This window comes from Plutella xylostella, chromosome 14 (assembly GCF_932276165.1).
Source record: "Plutella xylostella chromosome 14, ilPluXylo3.1, whole genome shotgun sequence".
NCBI classification, from domain to species: Eukaryota; Metazoa; Arthropoda; class Insecta; order Lepidoptera; family Plutellidae; genus Plutella; species Plutella xylostella.
This window is the reverse complement of record NC_063994.1, coordinates 2937205-2954051: the sequence shown is the minus strand read 5'-3', so window position 1 is coordinate 2954051 and position 16847 is coordinate 2937205. Positions and strand designations below refer to the sequence as shown.

At 39.7% G+C, this 16847-nt stretch overlaps 5 protein-coding genes across 5 annotated transcripts; 2 read left to right on the top strand and 3 right to left on the bottom strand.

The window, feature by feature from the left end:
• Positions 1–530: 530 nt before the first annotated feature.
• LOC105385788 lies at positions 531–3201 on the bottom strand. The gene is made up of 5 exons (XM_011556223.3): positions 3046–3201; positions 2419–2644; positions 1780–1916; positions 1183–1308; positions 531–713 (listed from the first exon to the last, which is right to left on the bottom strand). Exons 1-5 carry the CDS (start codon positions 3134–3136, stop codon positions 574–576), a joined length of 720 nt encoding a protein of 239 aa, XP_011554525.3. The 5' UTR covers positions 3137–3201; the 3' UTR covers positions 531–573.
• Positions 3202–4331: 1130 nt separating this feature from the next.
• Positions 4332–7249, top strand: LOC105385789. The gene is made up of 5 exons (XM_011556224.3): positions 4332–4485; positions 4980–5208; positions 6012–6148; positions 6555–6680; positions 7075–7249. The coding sequence occupies exons 1-5, from the start codon at positions 4404–4406 to the stop codon at positions 7206–7208; spliced, it is 708 nt and encodes a 235-aa protein (XP_011554526.3). The 5' UTR covers positions 4332–4403; the 3' UTR covers positions 7209–7249.
• Positions 7250–8354: 1105 nt separating this feature from the next.
• LOC105385790 (location of vulva defective 1) lies at positions 8355–10478 on the bottom strand. The gene is made up of 5 exons (XM_038120520.2): positions 10349–10478; positions 9695–9914; positions 9382–9518; positions 8689–9081; positions 8355–8535 (listed from the first exon to the last, which is right to left on the bottom strand). Exons 1-5 carry the CDS (start codon positions 10404–10406, stop codon positions 8402–8404), a joined length of 942 nt encoding a protein of 313 aa, XP_037976448.2. The 5' UTR covers positions 10407–10478; the 3' UTR covers positions 8355–8401.
• A 259-nt stretch (positions 10479–10737) lies between these two features.
• On the bottom strand, positions 10738–12861 carry LOC105385792 (zinc finger CCHC domain-containing protein 10). The gene is made up of 5 exons (XM_011556227.3): positions 12701–12861; positions 12169–12388; positions 11760–11896; positions 11246–11590; positions 10738–10912 (listed from the first exon to the last, which is right to left on the bottom strand). The coding sequence occupies exons 1-5, from the start codon at positions 12759–12761 to the stop codon at positions 10779–10781; spliced, it is 897 nt and encodes a 298-aa protein (XP_011554529.3). The 5' UTR covers positions 12762–12861; the 3' UTR covers positions 10738–10778.
• A 1123-nt stretch (positions 12862–13984) lies between these two features.
• On the top strand, positions 13985–16599 carry LOC105385793. The gene is made up of 5 exons (XM_011556228.3): positions 13985–14143; positions 14481–14712; positions 15241–15377; positions 15937–16059; positions 16431–16599. The coding sequence occupies exons 1-5, from the start codon at positions 14077–14079 to the stop codon at positions 16559–16561; spliced, it is 690 nt and encodes a 229-aa protein (XP_011554530.3). The 5' UTR covers positions 13985–14076; the 3' UTR covers positions 16562–16599.
• Positions 16600–16847: the final 248 nt, after the last annotated feature.

Here is a 16847-nt window from a genome sequence, read left to right as displayed (position 1 = left end):
ATCCTTTCAGAGTACGGTGTGTAGGTTGTGTAGTGTGTAGGTGATATATGCAGGATGGGGCATTGTCAATGACAAAGACCCGTTAGATCAGTTTTGGGGGTAGTGATGCATCTTTGAGATTTACGCGCCAGTCGCGGTAGGTTACATTATGTAAATGTACATTGGTGTTAAAATAGAGAACATAAAATAGATAACGGATGTAAATGTAACGAATCCCTACAGTTAAGATTAGACTACTTTGGATTGTTATCTCTCAAATTAATTAAAAAAAGTGCTGGTTTTGCTATATATTATGCTAAGGCTGCAGAGAAAACACAGATATTGTAAGTTTCACGTTTTGTATCAGTATCATCGAGACGTATTTTTCGATCATTTGCATTCAGTATCCGCTGAACCGCCTGATTATCTACTTAGACAAATGTTACTATATTGATTTCGACAACTAAGATGATTTGATTGGCCATCCTGAATTATAAGACCACTAAACTAAATGATGCCGTGACTGGGTAAACAAAATCAGAAAACAGTCGTTTGAATTAATTACATTAAAATTTAATTTATCACCAAAACAGTTTAGTTCTTCTTGTTGAAATCGCACATGTTTCTCCTGACGTAGTCCTCGGCGAGCGGCGTGGACTTGTACCGGAACGCCTCCTGCAGCACCAGGTTGAAGTTCGAGTCGAAGGCGGCGATGGCCGGCGCCAAGATGGGGTCTGGGAGAGAATGAAGGAAAAAATTGTTGTTTATTAGGTGATAATGTAGATGACAGGCCCTAAGTCTGTTAATAGACTTAAGAGTGAGAATTGTGGGATAATTAAGCACTCATAAGTAAGATTTTGTCGACATGCAACTGTACTCTGTTACATTAAACAGGCAGTCGTTAGTTGTTGGATAATGCGTGCCGCTCACTGCTAAAGTCGAAGCGGAGTCGAGGCAGCGTCGCGGTAGCTTGAGAATAATGCGGCATTTACAATGCTTCTTCATTCGACCGTCAAACTAGGCTCGCACATGAAATATTGGGTAAGCGCGCTTCTTTGTCGCCGCCACCGCGACGCCGCTTCTATCTCTATCGCGCTTTGTGCTCGAGTTTAAAAAGTCACTTGACCAACAAAGTTCGTGTTTATAAACACTAAGTACCACTTCTAACACTTGACTAACTAATAAATAATTTCTCTAACTTACCAGTGGTGGTGAGGCAGTCTCCGGAGAACTTGTACTCGATGGACTCGGTCAGGTAGGAGACGCTGAAGCTGTTCTCAATGCTGAGGTCGTCCACGCTGTAGAAGGTGGTGGTCAAGATGACACCGGCTGCAATGGAGAATAGAATGATATTTACACTCACGAGCAATGAAAAAGTTCAAGGGATAAAAATCACCAAAATACTCCTAAACGGAAAACGCTAGCTAATGCATTGCGTATTAACAACATAATAATATATTTTGTTTGCACACAAAACAATTACAATTAGAGTGAATTTTACATGGTAGGAAAATTCACTTGTTTAGCGTGACTGTGTATCTGTTTGCAGTAGCGTAGCTATCAAACGATTGAATTCGATTTATTTTTGGGTCATAGGTAATGTTACCCCCAGTTATTCTTAGCCAAAGTTATGCTACTTCTAGTGTTGAGTGTCGGAGGTTTCTAACTTGGTTAGGTTATCTATAGTTCTGATATAAATAATCAGGCACGTGATGCGTTGAAGGGCTAACGCAACGCTCGTGTCCCATCACCCTTAAGGTAAGCGTCCACCTTACGGCATCGCTTTTATTGTTAACTCACGGTAGGTCTCGACGGTGGTGGCGTTGTACGCGCGGGGCTCCTTGCCGGGCTGGTAGTACAGGAACTTGAGGTCGGCGGTGAGGCTCATGCGAGTGTACTCCACGGACAGGATGGTGATGTTCTTCTCGGGATTCACTCTGGAATTTAATGTAATTATTATTTGAATGAAATCTTGATAAACATTGAACCGTCATCGACATCTATATACGGGACGATTCTGAAAAAATTTCTTCTACGACCCGCCTAAAGTCGTTGAACAAAAAATGTTCAGGATGAAAACCATAGTCAGTGCCTTTAGGACATTCATTAGCCCATTTCACGAGACTCTTTACAATACAATACAATCCACTTTATTTGCACCAAAAAACAGAAACAATACAAAATAAAACTTAAAAATAACAACAGTACAAAAAGGCGGCCTTATTGCTTACAGCATACTCTACCAGACAACCTTTTATAGAAGATTAAGGCCCAGTTTCTCATTTAATAAAATGTAGGTATCAAAGCATGATTTAAGTGTGACAGGCAGCGCATTCTGAAACTCAGATTATCAAAACTGTTGAAGTTGAGTACCTATGCGTATATACTTGCTACTTCGTCTTAGATAAAACAATTTTTCAAGAAGAAGACCAAACTCACTTGAACTCCACAATCTTATGGTTCTCCAGGTTGCCGAAGAGCCCGTTCTGCTGGTCGCAGGTCATGTTGAAGTAGGGCAGGTACAGGATGACAGTGGGCAGGAAGAACTCTTCGTAAGGCTCGTCGGCGTGGGGGGCGCAGTCGGCGTGTTCCTCGAAGTATTCCCTGATGCATGTCTCATCCAGGTCTTCGCAAGGCCTGAAAGGCTTGCCGGTGGGCTGGCATACTGGAATGAAAGGGTCGGTTCTAGAAGGTTCTTTGAATGGAATGAGAGGCTTGAGAGGGCTAAAGCAAGACACTAAATTAAATCTGATCTTTGAATGTAAGAATAGGGGGGGGGGGGGATCTAAAGCAAGACCGATTGAAATGAAAGGGTTGGTTCTAGATTCTAGAATGGACTTTGTATGTGAAGAATAAGGGGGATTCTTAGCGAGAAAAGTAAACCACAGATAGTTTTTGGGTTGATCTTATTGAATTACGTCAGAGCAACTGTTGCTATTATTAAAAAATACAATAAAATTAATATTTACAAAGAAATGAATCGCTCTGTTACATCCAACCCCTTGATCCAGCCTGTCTTTCCTGACCTTAAGGTTTGAATTCACAAATAAATGATAATAATCTTACCACCAACATCATCGGCCGAGACTTGAGATGTAATGAATAAAACAACCAAAGTATAAAGAATCGACTTCATTTTGGCGCTGTCGATTGTCATTATGAAACGACTGGGTGTCAGTGCTGGCTTTTATTGTTCGTGTGTGTGATCGTGATAACGCTCCGCAACTTTATCTATTGCGATTGACTAGCTACCGCGCTCGGGCACCTGTTTATTACTAAGTAAGATCGATGCGTGTGATATAAAGGTGGATACACACTTGCCCGTGGCTGGCACACTTGCATACCAGTTTCTTGCAAGTTCTACTTCAGTATGAAGCGTATACGCTGGCATTCCTCTATATCTGGCTCTGGCTAAAATCCCTATTAGCTTCCATGGCAAGTAGCAAGCATGCAAGCTTGTTTCATTTTACACGCGTGTGTAATGTGTATAGCTCTACTTTCCCTGAAAAAACGACATGTCTTGATGTCAAACGACGGCGAAACGTGGCATGGTTTTTAGATCGGCATATAATATGGCCGCTGTAACATCATATATGAAACTATGTTATTATTGGTTATTGTCCACAGCAAAATTAGTGCAGTAATTTTCCGCAGTACTAATTCTTGAATCTAGATTAGATGTAAAGATAAAAACCAGCATGAAGTGTAATTTAGATTTGCTTCTTATGTAACACTGTAACTGCTGCCTAACGATAAAGGCTCAAATCTAATAATGCATCTTTAATTAGATTAATTAGATTGTAGGTATTGTCGTAGAAAATTTATAGATTAGGAAAATCAGTAGCGGAAAAAACCAACAGAAGAAGTATTAAGCTGTAAGATAGGATGGTGTAGTCCAGGGTAACCAACGAATGCTGATGGTATTCCAGGGTTTTTAAGTTATTATATCCTCGTTGCCTATTAGACAAATGCCATAGTCAGGAATAGAAAGATCGTCAGGCACTGAGGGCATGGATGGGATTTTGGTGTCTCGGATTCCCGTCTTGAGTGACATTCTAACTGGATCTTATAAGCTTGAACTTGAGGGTCTAGTAGAGTAGAATGGTTTGTAGGCGTTGAAATAAGTTCTAACGTATCGTTAGTGAGAACCCTAATTATTTTTAAGCCTAAAAATATCGTGATATTACATAATTATATAATGAATTAGGTAATTAATGTTTCCACGCTGAATTGTTTATTTTTATACATATTAACGATATTCATCTATCATGCCTGCCAAAGGCCTGATAGATCAGTATCACTAAATTATTGCTACCCCGCCCAATAGGTATTATCAATCATACGATGATAGCCTTAGATTCAAGAAATTATATAAATGCACGTAATTTTAATCAGTTCTTATTAGCGAAGCATATCTTGCAGAAATGAAAGCTACGATGTCGCCGCTATACCTTGTTGGTTTATTATTGTTAGGGTTAGTTTGTGGAATTCACGCAGAAGATGATGGTAAGGATCATTTAAATTTACGGGAAACTTTTTCGTATACATAGGTTGTAAGTTTTAAGTCATTTCTTTTCCGGTGTTGACGTGCTCCAAAAATAAAAATTGACCTACCCCACATTAATACCGCGCCGACAAACGCCTTAGGTCACGTCCGTTGTTCTACTTACGAATGCTTACTATGGCAATACACTATAGTGTTCTCTTCCACACGCCAGTCACCTAAACGCTTGCATTACCATATTGAGCATTTGTACGTCACTCTAGACACGAGCTACGGTGGCATTTGTTACAGAGAGTTCCAACCTTCATAACAAACTTTCCCCATCAATCAGTGCATCTTAGATACCTGTTACCTGCTAACCCATCTTTACCCAACTAACTATGAATCTGTACATCCCCATGTAACCTTTAACCTTTTCCTCTCCATTCATACCTGCTAACCGATCTTTTTATCTATGAATCTGTACATCCCTTCTAACCCACCTTTCCCCCCCCAGTCTGCGGAGCCACGGACCAGGCGGCGTACCGCCCCTGCCCCACCGTTGGCCTGCCCTGTGTGAGGAACTACCTCCAAGTCCGCTCCGCCTGCCAGTCCTTCTCCAACGAGGACCGGGACTCCTTCGTGGGCTCCCCCGTGGACCTCTACGCCGCTAACTTCAACCTCAGCGCTGTCCAGACCAACATTCTCACTGAGGGCTTCAGCAACGCTAGGCTTTTTGAGTTCACGTGAGTTATTGGAAATCCTTAACTGTATTATGCCGAGTTGTAGAAAGGAGCATCAAGCTTATGTTTGCATTAAATCTTTTTCTGTGTCTTTCTATCTGTATACTGTCAAAGCAAGAATAAAAAAGCAATAGATTTAATTCCGATATTAGCATAAAGTTCCTTAGTGCAACTCAGTGTTAAAGTACCTAATTACTTGTTCAATTATTAGTATCGATTAGGTATCGATACAAACATATTGGAGCTACGGTGCCACATACAGAGATACCGTGATACGATGAAGGTGATGATTAAAAGACATACAGTTTTTTATAATATAACCCATAAACTCTTAAGTAAACCTTTTGTCATGATTAGTCATGAAGATTGGCGTAATGGAAATCCCGCAGCCCATTTTTATCAATACTATTCTATTCTATTCTATTCTCTGTGGGGGTGTCAGTACCTGCACCTGGCTCTCTCGAATGGAACCTTTGTGCATATCCCCAAGGTCTAAACTGCCTTCCTAAGCTTGGACCATTTCCCACCACGCTGGTCCACTGCGGGTTGGTGGGTTCACATACCTAGATGTGCTAAATCTAGATATGCAGGTTTCCTCACGATGTTTTCCTTCACCGTAAGAGCGATGGTATACATTGTACTTAAATTCAGAAAAGAACTCATTGGTACATGTCAGCGCCGGGATTCGAACCCGCATCTCTGGCGTGAGAAGCGGGCGCTTACCCGACTGAGCTACCACCGCTCTTTTATCAATACTAATTAAAAGCTTTATGCATAATGTAATTCATGTCATGTTTTATTTACAGCGTCAACCTAGAGAAGGACCTTATTGTGTTGACCGTAGAGTACACGAACCTGACCCTGAAGAACCACTACGACTACAGCTACTTCCAGCCCTCTGAGGAGCCAATCACCTTCCAGGAATACAGCACCGAGCGATACCGTAAGTTTACACAACCAATCATCATCAAGTAGGAAAAGTCTTGGCTCCCAATTCTCTACCGCCGTTTGGGTTGAGTCATCAGCATCATGAACAGCCCGTAGTCATCCACTGCTGGACATAGGCCTCTTACAAGCAGCACCACAACACTCTGTCCTTGGTCTGCCACTACCACTGGCTATTGGCCACTTGTCTAAAGTCATCGGTCCAGGGGACTGGAGGGCGTTTTAAGTTGAGTGTTAGAATTAATTGAAAAAAGGGCCCTATTATTTACACATGTAGCAACTATTTAATAATCTGATGATTGCATTACGACATGAAGGTACTGATTGCAATGTGGCCGTGATAGTCAAAACTCTCACCAATCCTCTTTACGTTCTTAAAAGTTTTTATTTTAATTTATTTACAGCTCACCTGTACATCACTTCCTACATCAGTGGAGTGAACAACCCGCAGTGGGCCTCCGCCTACCACGTTCACTACCAGGAGGGGACCGTCGAGATGAGCTACGAGCGAGAGTGCGTCGACGAAAATGGTGAATACATGATTTAAATCCTTATTTTATTCATCTTCATCATCACAACCCAACAAGCCCTCACTGCTGGGGCACGGGTCTCCTTCTTATGAAGGAAGGGTTTTAGACATAGTCCACCACGCGGGCCTAGTACTGGTTGGTGGTTATTTATCTTAGCGTATGGGTAACAGATACTCAGGAATGGAGCTTGAAGCTATTATATAACTTAACAATCTGTTCTCAACCTTCCCGATTCATGCTATCTGTCTATAGCCTTAAATCCTGCCTGCTTAATTTGCCTGAATCATAAATTTATAGTAAAATGTTGTAGGTATATAGCACAGATAACCATTCATTATCACTTATTATCACTACAATAGTATCAGTTTCTAAGCAAACAAAATTTGTTTTTCAGATGGTGTCCTGGACGCAGTTCTTAAGGACGTGAGGGCCAACATCGACATCGTGACCCGGGAGGTGTTCCTCTACAGGAACCAGCAGATCCAGGAATTCTTCGTTAAGCGCAACCTGTGCAACTTCTTGCAGTAATCATCGACTATTTAACTAATAAAATCTATCTATAAACATTAGTTGGACTGTTATTTTTATTGATTCATTAATTTTTCCTTCTTAATAAACGTAAAAGCTTGTAAGGATTGATTGATAGAAGCACTCTGTTACCGGCAGTTACCGGCTGTCTGGATATTTTTTTATGTAACTTGTCATGTAGTGACCCCCTGAATTAACGAAAAGGCTACTTTTTGTCCCAGAATAAAGAAAGAAATTGAGCACATGTAATTTATTTAATGCTGGACCTTATTTAATTCGGAATGGACTTTCATGAATATGAATTAATACTTATATAACGGTCTTTCACCCGGTTTCGCACTTCCGTTTTTCCAAGGCCCGGGTCTCCTATTTTTCGCCGTAGATCGCGTCCAGCGTCACGCCGTAGGCCGCGTCACGATGTTCACTTCGTCTACGCGCCAACGTCGGCGTGTGAGGGAGACCGCATCAGACGCCGCATATAGCATAAAATAGGAGACCCAGGCCTTACCTAGGTATCGGACGACGTCGAAGGGTTACTCATAATTAAACCGATAAAAAATGAACGAACGAGAGCTGTTGTGCAAAAGCACGTTTAATGCAACGAAATAGAGTCGTGGCTCGCGCAGCAGCGCTCAGAAACTTAGTTTTTCATTATACAAGAGTGACCCCCCAGCGACATCTCACAAACGGACGGCGGCCCTCCGACCCCAAGCTATGCACATCCTGTAAAATAGCGGATAGCTGATATATCTACACAGATAAGGGATATAATTATTAACACCCACGACACAAATATCTTTAAAAAAATATCTGCCCGGTCGGCGATAGTACCCGGGACTTTCGGTATGCTCACTAACCAAGCACTACTACAACATTCGTTTTTCGACAAAGTCGTATCCGGTTCGAAGCGTCGTGACGTTGCGACCACTACATGGTGTGTTTTTTTAGTTTAATACAATTTAAAGTGTTAAAAATTTCCCGAGTGTTGTCCTGAAACACACCATTTCGCATTACAGGACTTATAAATTGGTAAGTATTTCAAAAATTTTGTTTATCTTGAATTTTGATCGTAAATTTATAGTGCCACGAAAAGTCCGACATCTACATCTTTTTAACACAAGCCGTACCAAATAAAAAAAACTTGAGTGCTTAGCCAATAGGAAGTCTTTATTCTTCAACTAATAAGTAATAATTTAAAGGTTGTAGTTGCAGATGTTGTTTTGGATGTAGTACTCCGCGACAGCCTTGCCGACGTACTTCCAGGCTTCGATGACGGCCTTGTTGATGTTGTTGTTGAAATCCTCCAGCACAGCCGCTAGGACCTCATCTGTGAATAAAATTCAGAGTTTTATAAATTTTTAGGGCGATTATAAAGTAATAAAATATATATTTGAATTTTGCCACTGAAAATGTACTTTTTTGGTTTTTGCTAATTATGTCTACTCTAAAAGTGTGTAAAATGGACCCTCTAATAAATTACCGTCAGTGTCCAAGCAATCGCCAGTTATGTCTATGATAGGCTCTTCGGCAATATAGGAGAAGTGTTTGGCTGAGGCGAGGTCCAATCCCTTTACAACTTCTTCTGTAGAAGAAGATTCTTCTGAAGAAGATGACGAAGAGGAGGATGACGATGAAGAAGATGAATCTTCTGAGTCAGAGTCGGTAGAAGATGATTCTTCCGAGGTAGAAGATGATTCTTCCGAAGACGAAGATGATTCTTCCGAAGACGAAGATGGTTCTTCCGTAACAGAAGCAGATTCTTCCGATGAAGAGGATGATGAAGAAGAAGAAGAATCCTCTTCCGAGGATGACTCTGAAGATTCCGATTCGACTACAGTTTTCAAGGGGAAGTAGGTGGTAATTTTAACAGATCCTGTAATAAAAAAATACATATAATTAATTACATTTACAGCAATGTCATGAATTGTTGAAAACACTGCATCTGATGCGAATTATTTTGTTTACTTATACGTATAACATAGTCTGTAAAAACAGTTGTATAGGACATGGGCCTTCTTCATGGCTGAAATGCTATTTGTATTGATAGCAATACATGATGAAGCGAGATCATAAGATCTCGCTTCATCATGCAATCAAGCTTGGCAAGTGAGTTGGAGATGTAACACAACAAACTTTATCAAAATGTGATTTATAAAAAAATATGAAAACTTACCATAGAATTCATCGCTAATTCCGGAGAAGATTCTAGGCTCTTTGCCAGTGGGGAAGTACTTGAATACGGCGTTGGAGATCATTGAGAAGTTTGAGAACTTTACTCCCAATACCGCTAGATTCTCGGCTTCATTCACTCTGGAAGTGAAAATAATAATTTCATACAGGGTGTATGATGAAAACTGAAACCAGACATTGCCCATGAAAGGGAACCACTATCCCAAAGAAACATACCTATCCTCAAAAAGCACTTAATATAAGTTCAGTAGTCAAGTTTGTTAAACCTGTAGTTGTAGAGTCAACAAAAAACTTACGTGAACGCAAAGATTTCACCGTCCAACTGATCGAAGGTGGTGTTTTGCTGATCGATTTTCATTTGGAACGATGGCAGTGACATGGAAATGGTTCCAAGGTTCAGGACATCACTGTCGACGACAGCTGGTTGGCAGTCCGCGCGTTTTTGGAAATACTCCTGGATGCAGGACAGCTCCAGACCGTCGCATGGCTCTACACCATCACTGTCAGGAGTGCAAACTGTAACAGAGGTTTTGAGAATTTTATTAGGTATTTTATGTATCTTTCTCTATCTGTCGGTTTAACAATAACTGGTGGTAGTTATTGACCTTGTTCTTTAAAATGTTGTGTAAAGTTGCAATTGTCTCTTTATCTCTGTCGGTTTAGAATTTAGATCTCTTAACCGCGGTCTGCCAGTGCCATTTAAGATCTACTGTTACTCATTTGACTTATGCTATAATATGTAAAGTTGTAAGACAAAATAGCTTTTTATTGGCCTTCCCCATCTCAGTTTTTTTACTTTAGATACTTACCAAATTAATATATTTTTTTGTAAAACGGAACTTTTGTACGATCATTTTGTAGTGCGTCTACCCATCTTTTTATCAAGCAACCTTTGTCTCGGGATTTCGATTTTAAAGTTGAAAGATACGTGATGATAAAAACAAACTTACCCTCGTTGGCTGCAGCATAGCAGAATAACAATGCACAACAAAATAATTGCGACTTCATTTTGATGCCTGTATTAACAAATGCAGCCTGAACAAGAACTGAATGAGTGTGATTTGTATGCACCCACAGCTCATATATAAACACCTTATCTGATAAAATCATCGTTATATAATATTTTGGATAATATTTTACGGTAATACATTAATCTTCAACTGAAAGATTTATCGCATTTAGGCCTGATACCTATTAATATTTAAGAATGCATTTGAAATTGTTGACCTAAAAATAGTAGGTAGATAATAAAAATATACCTAACAACATATCGAGATACCAAAGTGAATATTTATAATGCTGGGGAATCCAATAAGTAATAAATAAAAAACCGATAGGCTTATAATTTATCAACTATTTTATTGTCAATCCTATATCGATTTATTGTTTGTATTTGCAGATGTTGTTCTGGATGTAGTACTCGGCGACGGGGGTGCCGCGGGTCACCCAGGACTCCCTCAGACCGATCTCGAGTCTAGCCTGGAAGTCAGCCAGAACGGCGGACAGAACCTCGTCTGAAATAAAACATGAAAAAATATTAGATGAAAATTTTAAAAAATAATCTTTGGTGGCTATTCCTGCTTGGCTAATTAAGAAGATTGGAAGCGCTTAAGCGTTAACCACAGCTCTGTTTCCTTGCATTAAAATTACCGATTGCATCACAGGTCTCTCTCTTTATATTTGATATCATCTGAAATATAGGGTTCCTTATTCGAATTATCATAATCATAAAACATAGTAGTAGTGGCTATGAGCTAACCGCAAAGAATGTATGTTGTCATTTACAATATGTGAGAGCTATTTTATATTAGGTAGGTACCTACTTAGAAGAGAAAAAAACTATTTACCTTGAGTGTCGAGACAGTCGCCACCGAATTCAACAGCAGGGTCTGAGCCCCAGGAGACAAAGTGTCTGGCGGTGGACAGCGGCAGAGGCTTGGCGGTTTCTTCTTCGGAGGAAGAAGAAGAGGAAGAGGAGGATGAAGAGGATTCATCAGTAGAGGAAGATTCATCAGTAGAGGACTCCTCAGAATCAGAGGAAGACTCTTCCTCAGTAGAAGAAGATTCTTCCGAAGAAGAAGACGAAGAAGATTCTTCTTCAGAAGGAGATGAGGTGGAAGATTCTTCAGAAGATTCCTCTGAGCTGTCAACAGTAGATTCCAACTGGAAGTAGGTGGTGATGGTGAGGGTAGCTGTAATAAAATCGAAAAATATAGATTAATAAATGTTTCAACTTAAGTACCTAAACAGTTTTAAAACACTATAAGGCTGTCCAAAATTTTTTTTGAATTCACTGTTGCCATTGTTAAAATCATAGCATTATAAAAGTTTTTTCTCAGGTATATCGTAACAGGAACTCACGGTAGATTTCTTCGCCGGTGAGGGTGAATACTCTGGGTTCCTTGCCGGTGGGGTAGTACTCGAACACTCCGACGGTGTCGGTGGTGACGTTGGAGAACTGGACGGCCAGCACGGCCAAATTCTCCTGCTTGTTCACGCTGAAAGATACATAAAAGTATGCCATAAGTATAGATATGAAAACTCTTGATTGGCGAAAGGATGAAGCAGTGATTCGCACACTGATTCATGTTCAATTCGAATGTTCTCAATATCATAAATTCTTCAATCGCCAATGCCAATAATTCTATCACATCATCTAGGTACAACTAATTTATTTGCACTAACACTGTCAAAAAATATTTTCTCCAGAATAAAGCATCAGTGCTTAGCATTAGATAAGTACATATATTATAAATGTGCTAAAACTTACGTAAAAGCCACAATTTCGCCGTCCAACTGGTCGAATTTGGTTGACAGAAGCTCAGCCTTCATTTGGAAGGAAGGAAGGTTGACGTCAACGGCTCCCAGTTCAATGCTGCTGCTCTCCACGGTGGCGATGTCACAGTCGACCTGGCTCTGGAAGTATTCCTGGACGCAGGACAGCTCCAGGCCGGGGCATGGCTCCACACCCTCGCTGTCGGGGGTGCAAACTGGAATGAAATTTGTGGAATATAAAAATATTGAACATCAAGACTTCAGAAATGAATCACCAACTGTTATTTACGAGTCCCATATGAAACATTTATGGAAAACCTTTTGAATTTTCTAATGAATCTTGTCGGATGAAGCTAGTTGAAAATAAAATGACATCACTAACATTAGTACCATGTTAAAGTGTGTTGTAGTATCTGCTAGTATAGAATATAACTATCTCTACAACTAGTCACTAATGATCCCAAATTTAATGCTACAAAACTTGTATTTATTAACTAGAAATCCAAAAGTATAGCATCATTTCTTACCCTCGTCGGCCGCAGCGTAGCTTAAGAGCAACAAAGCGCAACAAAATAGCTGTGACTTCATTTTGATGTCTATAAATTCAGCTTGACTACCGAACTGAATAAATGAGATTTTTATAGAAACACTACTAATATATAAAAACGTTATCAGATAATATATTGACTATCAAATTCTAATAATACCTACCTAATATCAACAACTACTAGTTCAGGAATTATCGTAGATAATTCATTTATAATATATTATGTAATGATTACACAATACTATGTTTCTGCTTTAATAGTTTTATTATATTCTAATCATCTGCAGGTGTCGCTATGTAATTTTTATACAGGATGTTTCTTTTGACTGCCATAGATCTCAAACAGTGCAGTGTGTACCTAAGACAATGTATGTAGTTACGTACATATTAAACTAAATTCTGATCAATTTACTAATTTCTTCTTATACAATTACAATAAATTGTTTAAAACAGTAAACTACCAAATCATTATTTAATAAATGCGTGCGTGGTGTAAATAAAACAAAATGGGAGATTAATTATGTAACAAAAACAAATAAGTATTTACTTACTTTCTAAAAATACATTCTTAACCATATTTTTGTCAGGATTAGGATATATTTTTTATCATTAAGTAAATAATAATCCCCCGTAGATTAATGAGCTTACTCAGTAGGTTACTTGGGAAATACGTCCAATTGATGGATTATATCATAATAATATTGAATTATTTATAGATGCTACGTCAGTAGCACATGTGGAAAGGATTACTTTAGATATTTCTAAAGTAGTAAAAGTAGGTAGTTACTTATAATAAAAAAAAATGGGAAAGTCGCGAATCCATATCCATAATCCACCGATACATCCTATAAATATATTGAACCTTTAAAGTGACTTAAAAACGACGAAAGCAAAAAAAAAACTGCAAACCATTTGTATTTTTTATGTATATAAACTAATATCATCATCCGTTCCTTAACCCATATATGTCCAGAACTAGTTTTATCATCAAGTTGTTTTACTTTGGGATAACTACCTATGTTGAATATTCAGATTCTAAGTGCAGATATGCAAAAAAGTGCAGTAGAAGTAGTCCAGCAAGTAAATACCTATAAAACAACGTTCAAAAAGAATCCAGCTGCTCACTTAAACAAGGTAGCGGCATTGAAACGATAATCTTGAAATTAGATCAACCTTTAATTTATGGCGATTTATAGGTTATTCTGATAAAAATTAAGCCTAATTATTATCTAACAATGTTAGTGATACTGGGTGTTATGCCATTCCTTCGATAAAAGTTTAAAGATTACGATAACAATTGTATAAATACAGACACTGGGCTGGCTCACGGCTATTCGTTATAGATAAATCCTCACAATGAAGGGTTTCTTGGTTTTGTTCAGTATCTTAGCTTTGAGCGCCGGGATTAGGGGCGAGGAGGAGGGTAAGTCGACGTAGTTGTACTAGTTCATCTCAAAGTTATCATTGTCAAGATCATCATCCAAGATACAAATGATAATGGCGATCCACTAACAAAATTCATTTGAGCATTGAACAAGACAACAACATCAACGCAGCATTTAAAAAATGTGTCCATTGGATGCAATGTTAGCGTGAAAGGTGATAGAAGAAAATCTAAAAAAATTGGTAGACATTAGATAAGCTTCTTATCTGTAATTTTATTAACCATCCATACCTAGAACACAGGGACTCTCTATCATCAATACCAGTATACTTAATCAACATCATATCTCATAAAAGTCTCAATCTGCATATTTCAGTTTGCGGCCCCACCGACCAGGCCGCGTACCGCCCCTGCCCCACCCTCTCTCTCCCCTGTGTGAGGAACTACCTGCAGCTGCGCTCCGACTGCAAGCCCTTCAACTTTAACGATGACAGGGACAGCTTCGTCTCCGAGCCCATCGAGTTGGACGCCCCTGCCTTCAACCTGAGCGCCATCCAGACCAACGTTATTACCAAGAACTTGCGCCAGGTTAACATTCTCGAGTTCACGTGAGTAATGTTATCGAGTCTTCCTATTTAGTTGAAGTTGTGAATCAGTAACAGGACACGTCCGCTTTTTACGACGGTACGGGTTCGAAGCCCGTGACAATACTAGAATTTAATGAAAATACTCTTACGGTGGAGATAGTTGAATTGAGCTATAAGTTGTAGAAACGCTACTTAATATACCACTTTTGCAATACATTTGTCATCCTATGTTTAGGCTCCAACATATCAGCTGGTAGAGGAGTGCAGACTTTGTATCTCGTAAGAAAAATATGTTTGAATCATTACGATAAGATTTTTTCGTTATTGTGAACAGACCCTTATAGAATGTGTGGCAAAAAGTGAAGTAAATTATGAAAAGTCTTTAAAAAATTAGCTCAGACTCACTCCCTACGTCCACCAACCCGCACTAGGCTAGCGTGATGGACTTGGCATAAACCCTTCATGCATTGGAAGGAGACCGTGCCGATGACTCCCTAAGTCACCACCTTTTTCAACACCCCGTATTTACCATATCCTGTCTCTCTTCAGCATCAACCCCGAGAAGGACCTGCTCGTGTTCGCCGTGGAGTACCTGAACCTGACTCTGGAGAACCACTACCACTACTCGTACTACCAGCCCGGAGAAGAACCCAAGCACTTCAAGGGAGTCGGCCACGAGACCTACCGTAAGTACCACTACAAGGAGCCCAAGCCCTTTAAGCCGAGTTACCGTAAATAATATATCCCTGGACAGGTGTTCGTGAGAGCTGTGACTCGTACTACCAGTGATGTTACCACCACTGTAAAAGAAATTAATACTCCCTCACTTGTCAAATCTGAGGTAACTTGGTCTGACGGATATTTGACAGGCGAGCGACGCTGCTTTCTAAGTGCAAAGGTCCGTACATACTATATCCCTTGACTAAGGTGTCTGAGAGAGCTGTGACGTTATGGATACGATCAGTCCTCTGATCAAGAGGCTGTGGGTTCAAATCTTGGTACTACTATACCACGGTGTCCCTTGACTGTGGCGCCCTACAGCTAAGGGTGTAACAGATACTAGTAAGATGCCTATTTTCCTTTTGAGAGGCGTAAATAAGTTAAAATAATATTAACTATTATAACACGGTGGGAAAAATATTCTGCGGAAACTCGCAGTGGATCAGTGGAAAGTGGTCCAGGCTTAGGAGTATGAAGATCACAAAATTATCGTACCTAATCAAATCCATTTCTTCTATTCTACAGGCGATCTGAACATCACGACCTACGTCCACGGCATCAACAACCCAGCCTGGGAGGACGCCATCCACATCCACTCTCTCAGCGAGATCGATTACACCATTGAAAGGGAATGCCTTGACAACGCTGGTAATTACTTTTTCTCTATCTCAAACAACTCCATACTAAAAATAGTCGCATGATAATTATATTTATATTATATTTTTGATATTCCAAACTAGCTTTTCCCGTAGCCTTGCCTTTGTCTTGAAGGTTTTCCCGTGGGAATTCTGGGAAAAACCCATATTAATTCAGGGTGTCAGCATTACCACCTACGTGCCAAATTTCATAAAAATTGGTCCAGCTGATTTTCCGTGATATAATTAAAATCATCTAAGTACCAAATTCTTGTTATCTTGGATAATAAAATTTTAAATACTTCTACTATAAACTTTTACGCCATTCCTGGATTCCCATAACTTTGACCAACCAAACAAGACTAATGAGTAATCCACTTCCAGACGGCGAGCTCGACCAGGTGCTCGCGGAGATCAAGACCGGGATCCTGACGGTCATCCAGGAGGTGTTCCTGTCCCGGTCCGGGCCCATCCAGGAGTACATCATCAAGAGGAACCTGTGCAACTACCACTAACTACTTTACTATATAGGGAATAAATACTTTACAAACTATTGTGGTTGTGTATCTCTGTGGTACTTCAAAGTTATACCTATTAATTTTATTATATCGAAGAGGCATAGGTACCTGAGGGGTATCGTGAAGTCAAAAGGAAGTGATAAGTGTCAAATTTAATACATTTTGAATCCCAAAATCGTTGTTAAAACAAGTTTGAGATAGAGGCCTTAATTTAAGATGACCTAGAAGTTTCTCCTAATGTTTCCATTCCACAAAATTTCATATCGGATGCCATTTTAAACAA